Genomic DNA, 6,273 nt, shown 5'->3' with positions numbered 1-6,273 from the left:
CTTTGATTCAACACAGAAAGTTTCTCTCCAGTAGAGGTTTTCTTATGCAGAGTAATAAAGTCTAATCCATACTCATTACATTCAGATACATTTTCATTATTTTCAGTTCTCACATGTGTTTTAAGGCATGAGTGTTCACTGAAGATGTCTCTACATTGCTTAGAGTTGCTAAGCTCCCCTCCACTGTGGCTTCCTGCCTATTGACAAAAGGATAAATAATAATTAAGGGTTGGTCAGATTAACAGATTCTATTCATCTAAAGATATAAACATTATGGTAATTATTTTCATTTTAACCAATTTCACTATGTGCATATGATTTCTTTCCAGTGCCTGAATGCTATACCATCTACTTTATCTTACAACCATTTCTATAGACATTCATGAAATTGTTTTAAAAACTCACTGTTAAGTTACAAATATGACATGTATACTTGTGGGAACTCTGAAACAAGTGTCAAGCTAGGTTTCAAGCACTGCCAAATCATTATATTCTATCTCTTCAGAGCCCTTATTGCTTCTTGGGTCAATGCCATTTTTCTTATTCTGTTGATTTTCTATAACAGAATTTCCAATCATCCCTGAATGTAAAAACTAATAAATACCTCTTTGTTTATCTTACCAATAGTATCCCATTGGAGGCTGGTCCCCACAAAAAATCCTGCTGAGGTGCCAACTCTTTAGTTTTAAGTTGCACTTTCCATTCTGAAGTTAAAGAGAAAAAAAATAACAGTTTGGAGATAGAAGTAGTAGAGAAAAGGCATTAAAAATGATAGGGATCATTTGTATTTGTTTTCAAATTAAACAGTAACAAAAACAGAAAGCAAAGATAGATCTGAAGATTCTGAACATGCCAATAATTTGGCAACAATATAGGTATGTTGTCAAAATTTTTAGGTAGTTTATTATAGACTGATTTGATGAAAATTAAAAACTAATGGTGAACACAAAGATTATTATAGAAGGAAAGGAGAAGTATAGGACAAGAAGCATACATCAAATCAGTGAACATGAAGAAGAAACATGTTTTATTGTTAGACCACAGGAAAGACTGAGTAGTCAGAATGTAATAATAGTTGGAAAGCTGAAGATTTCGTAACTTTGAGAAAAAATGGCCTCAACCTTCAGAGATAAAGCGTAGATCTTTAAAAGTATCCTCATTAGAAAAAATAAATAAAAATGTCTTCATTACACACCCAGATATACTGGACTCCACATTAAGCAGGATTATTCTTCATTAACACTCACCATGAAGAACTCTCTGTGCAGTCCTTGACTCTGCTTGTTCCAACCAAGAGATCAGACTAGGTTTGAAGAGCTGACATCCTGTGTGCCGAGAAAAACACATTAATGAAACAGGTTAATGTAAGAGATGATAAATCTTCCTATAATTCAGGAACCACAGTTCTAACTAAAGGCAGTAAAATTATCTCAAAAGGGAATTATTGCCTCTGTCTGTGCTCCCAAAAGACTGGTTATCCCTGAAGTTCAAGTTCGGGGTTATAGACATAGAAAGCATGAAGACATTTCTCCAAACAGGAAATTAAGTAAAATAAAGAGATCTTCATTTTCATGGGAAAATAACTACACCTGGCATTTTTCAACACTATAGTGTGTTAAGATTCACCAAGAGAGCCTATGAAAACACAGATGGCAGGGAACCAACTGCAGAGCTTCTATGTCAAAGGTGAGGACTGAGAACATACATTTCAAACAGAGTAATGGTGATGTTTTATCTGATAACAAATTTTGAAAACTAGATAAACATTTATCAGGGCAGAGACTAAGTCTATTATTTCCTATTGTATTCAGAGTAGATATCGCTGATCCTGCAATACAGTAAGTATGGAACATAAACCATCCCATATAGCAGGCTACAAGGAGTAATACAAGTCTTACCTACTATGGCCAAATTCTTGTAGTTCTCCAGCATCACATCTCTGTAGAGATTTCTCTGAATTGGGTCCAGTAAAGTCCACTCCTCTGGGGTGAAGTCCACAGCTAGATCATCAAAGGTCACTGAATCCTAAACCATCACATATATGCTGGCTTGAGCCACATAATATGTATGCCAATGTTCACTGCAAAATAAGGAAGTGGGACCCTGTTCCCACAGAGAGTTCTGAAGGCTCCCATTGTCCACTCTGGTGTTCAGTGCTCCTAGGAACTCTTCTTTCTGTCTACACTCATTGTCAATTTCCTTGAGCACCATGGCTTTAACGACACCTCTTATACATACTTTGATCTCACCACAAACAGACCAGTAGCTCATTTTATTTCCCTCTATAGCAGCATACTGTTGAGCACATTGCAGATGCTTGATAAACACTGAATGGATAAATTCTATGACCAAAGGATACTTTCATTTCCTTTACCACGTGTCAGAGCACTCAGAAAAATAAAAAATATGCAGTTGGGACCATTAGGGTAGAGTAATTAGTTAACAGTGAAATATTGGGACTTTCAAGGTCACCAGTACAACAGGTTCCACTTCCTAGGGAAATTAAACTCATGAGTCAGTTCTTGAAGGAAGTTTTATTGGCTTTAAGAAGCTCTGTATACAATTCTGTGTCGAAGGAAAGGTGTCTACCTGATGGATACAAGGACATTTTGGAAAGGATGCACTTCTGCATACCTGGTAACAATTTGTCAGACAGTTAGTCACTATTTCTACCTCTGCCTTTTCTGCATGAAGGCAGACTGAGTCCCTGTAAAAAAGACCCTGTAGAAAGAAGGCATGAGGACTCAAAGTGGACTGTAATTCGCACATTCGTGTGCCTGAAGTCATTCTATCATAGTTTGAAATTCCCATATAATCCTGTTCACACATTGCATATGCACACACACATATACACATTCTACTGCAATACAATGCCAGAGCAATCTTGTCTCTCCTAAAAGCTGAAAAAGGGATGATCATGCTCCCATGCATGCTCCCATGCTCCCATGCATGCTCCCATGCTCCCATGAGGAAAGGGGTAATAGTCTTATTTTACAAGAAAGGAAACTTAAGCCTGGAGAAATGTGACTTTTTATTTGCCCATGGTGATAAAACTTAGGAAAAAGACTGCAGCACCTCTTTCTAAAGTACACATCCCGGGGGGCTTAAGAACATGGCATCCCCTGACCCACTTTAGTACCTTGGAAAAGTGCCAGAAGTATGATTGCTTGGGTTCAGGTCCCTGGATTCTGTGTTGTACAGGGAACGTAGAGCAGAGTCTCTGAATAAGAGCAGCAACAAGGACTTACCATGGGACAAATCTATGGCTGCCATCCTGTGAAGCTGATGGCTGAATATGCATGAATGGTCCAAGGCTGTCCTTCGTTTTCTTGGTTCCAAGGCTCACTTCAGGATGGCTTATGAATACACACGGATAGAGGCAATCTCCATTCTATTTACACAGGGTTAATGGAATTCTGTTTGCATCAATCATTAACCAATAAGCATTATTTATCAGTCATCAGACATCACACATTTACTCTCTCTGCAGGTGATACATGTGAAACCCATGGAAAACAGTATACTCTATATTAGTAATATCAATCGCCATTTACTGAGGTATGTGCCAGAAGTTGGCCTTGCAACTTTATATATATCAGCTCACTTATCATGATTATTCTATACAGTAGATTTCATTACCCCTATTTAATATTTAAAAACTCTACATGCAGACAACTCTAGTATTTGGCCCAGTATACCCAGTTCAGAACTGGTGAGCCAGGTAATTTTGTATCTAACCTCTAATCTCCTGTGGTTAACTCCACACATGACCAGAGTCTGTATAAATCTGCACAGTACAAGTAGTCACCAGCCACATGTGTTACTGAGCACTTCATATGAACCCAGTGTGACTAAAAAACAAATTCTTTAATAAATAAAAAATAGAACAGAAGCCCAAATACTGATCTATGGAATGGTATAGGAATGATGGCAATCGCTGAAAGCTACAGTTAATTTTCCATGAACCAAATTCACTCTCACAAAAATTCAACAGCCCTAACTCTATGAAGTCACACTGGATTACAAACATCACTGGGTATAAACTGTACCCACTACCACAGGTCTCAAACTGGGGATTCTTAGGCTGCACAGGCCCACAAATGTGCCTCCTTTGGTGACATCTGCACCAAATATTTTACTTTATTTTAATTTTAGATATAATTAACGCACAATGAAACACACAAATCTTCAGTACCCAGAGGATGAATTCTTACAATTACATACACTCAAGTAATCAAAAGTGTAAACTAGATACAAAATATGTTCATCTCCCCAGAGAACCAGCCTGACTTTTCTAGTTCTTTCACACTTACCTCCAGATATGTACTTTCATTTATAAGACACTGTATAGGTACATTAGGCATGGCACTTGTCTTTCTCAAATGATATATCCTAATTTAATTTTTCTTGATTGTTTAAAGAGACAATTATTAGAGGAAAATGTTAAAATCCCCCTTGGAATTGTGGACTTGTCTATTTTTTCTTAATATATCTAATATATATTCTTCTATACATTTTGTAACATAACGCATGGATACATATAGTGAACCTTAATATTTTTGGAGGAAAACAATCACAATGAACTCTGTGTATCTCTAGGAATGTTCTGAGATGATGCTGTGTAACACTGGGATTTGCTTTCCTCTACAGAGTATTTTTTTTATTAGGTCATAACTGTGTGCGTTACTACATTTATCTGCAGAGTTTTTGCATCTTCTGGGCAGCGTTACATGTCCTTTGGATGCTAATGTTCCCCTTTACCTGACTAAAGGCACCCAATGATTTTTGTCAGACAACAAACAAAGATCCTTCCAGGTAACACCTATCAGGGGTCTGCAAACTTTTTAAACTGCTAAGCAGGACAGCAGTGGCAAAAACACCCAGCAGGCTGGATAAATGTCCTGGGCAGCTGCATGTGGCCCACAGGCCATAGTTTGAGGACATTTGATCCTAGATTTATCCTAGATTTTAAGTAAGTCAATGTTTGTAACATAATATAAATCAGAATTTTCCAGAAATGTGCTAAATTACTCAAAGAATGCAAGGGTGAGGGGAACACTGTCTCCTTCCAAGGACTTGCCCCCACCATTGCCTGTCTGCTCCTGAAGTGGACACTCAGTGCTCAGTGTGGTACCCTTACTAGACCCCCCAATTCTCTTTGGTCATAAGCCCAATAGCTAGGGCCTATCTGCACCCCAAAGTGTTGCTTCCTGCTTTCTCAGAAACCAACTCTGACCCAGGCAACCCACTAGCCAGTGGGGTTGCAATGATACCATCTGAGCCCCTGTCTTGGGAAGAGGGCACCCTTATGAGGGCTATCCTTGGGTACTCTGTCAACTCTAGCATGTATGCTGGAGTTCACTTTACATCTCTGTATTACACTTGTGTTAAATCAAAGTGAGATTTCTATCTTCTCACTAGACCCAGCCTTATACAGAATTAAGAATGGATGGTGTTCTCTGGAGATGAACACACAAAGATCAGAATTCAGACCTACTTTGCTCAAACTTCTAGGCCTGAGCATAGAGCTGAGATTCTTACCAACAGAAAAAACATTTCAGCAGTATCACAGTAATCTAGCTGGTATCTATGGCTGATTATAATGAAGGGCCTGTTTCAAAAGGGACCATGAGAATCTTACTTACACTACCGTTGGTATTTGCTTCAGTATAAGCCTCTCAAGCATTTAATCCAAATGATCTAGCAGAAACAATGAAATGATACCCCAAAGTATCCATGGTAAATAGGATTCTGTCAGAAGCCTCTGGCAAACACCAATAAGAGACTCACAGTATAGATCTCTAGTAGTTTGGAGCAAATCTATACTCCTTTCTGCCGGAAACTTCTGCGGTTAACATTTTGAGAGTTTAAACTATTTACCATTAGGTGCATGGTAGGGATTGGACAACCAACCATGGGACATCATACCAAGTGACCTGAGCTTCCCATCATGAACTGGGTATTGTCTGACCCAAATAATGGTAAGTTTAGGCATACACAGTTGTAAACAACCATTGCTGGAGATGGCACATAAGACATTGAGCTCTGGGCTTGGCACCTGTAGCTCAAGTGGCTAAGGCGCCAGCCACATACACCAGAGCTGGTGGGTTTTAATCCAGCCCAGGCCTGTCAAAAAACAATGACAACTATAACCAAAAAATAGCTGGACGTTGTGGTAAGTGCCTGTTGTCCCAGCTACTTGGGAGGCTGAGGCAAGAGAATCGCTTAAGCCCAGGAGTTGAAGGTTGCTGTGAGCTGTGATGCCAGGGCATT

General features: G+C 38.8%; 1 protein-coding gene across 1 annotated transcript in view; it reads right to left on the bottom strand.

Moving 5' to 3' along the window:
- Positions 1-5: 5 nt before the first annotated feature.
- LOC100941286 (zinc finger protein 426) overlaps positions 6-6,273 on the bottom strand; it is a gene marked incomplete at its 3' end in the record, with an annotated part of 23,541 nt that continues 17,273 nt past the window's right edge. Inside the window, exons 2-6 of the mRNA XM_012810259.2 lie at positions 3,249-3,416; positions 1,899-2,025; positions 1,248-1,325; positions 622-704; positions 6-197 (exon numbers count right to left, since the gene is read on the bottom strand). Of these exons, the coding sequence (XP_012665713.2) occupies positions 6-197; positions 622-704; positions 1,248-1,325; positions 1,899-2,025; positions 3,249-3,251 (483 nt within the window). The remainder of the gene's footprint in view (positions 198-621; positions 705-1,247; positions 1,326-1,898; positions 2,026-3,248; positions 3,417-6,273) is intronic.

Source organism: Otolemur garnettii, unplaced genomic scaffold (genome assembly GCF_000181295.1).
Source record: "Otolemur garnettii isolate 467f Iridium unplaced genomic scaffold, OtoGar3 scaffold00127, whole genome shotgun sequence".
NCBI classification, from domain to species: Eukaryota; Metazoa; Chordata; class Mammalia; order Primates; family Galagidae; genus Otolemur; species Otolemur garnettii.
This window is presented reverse-complemented; position numbering and strand designations above follow the sequence as displayed.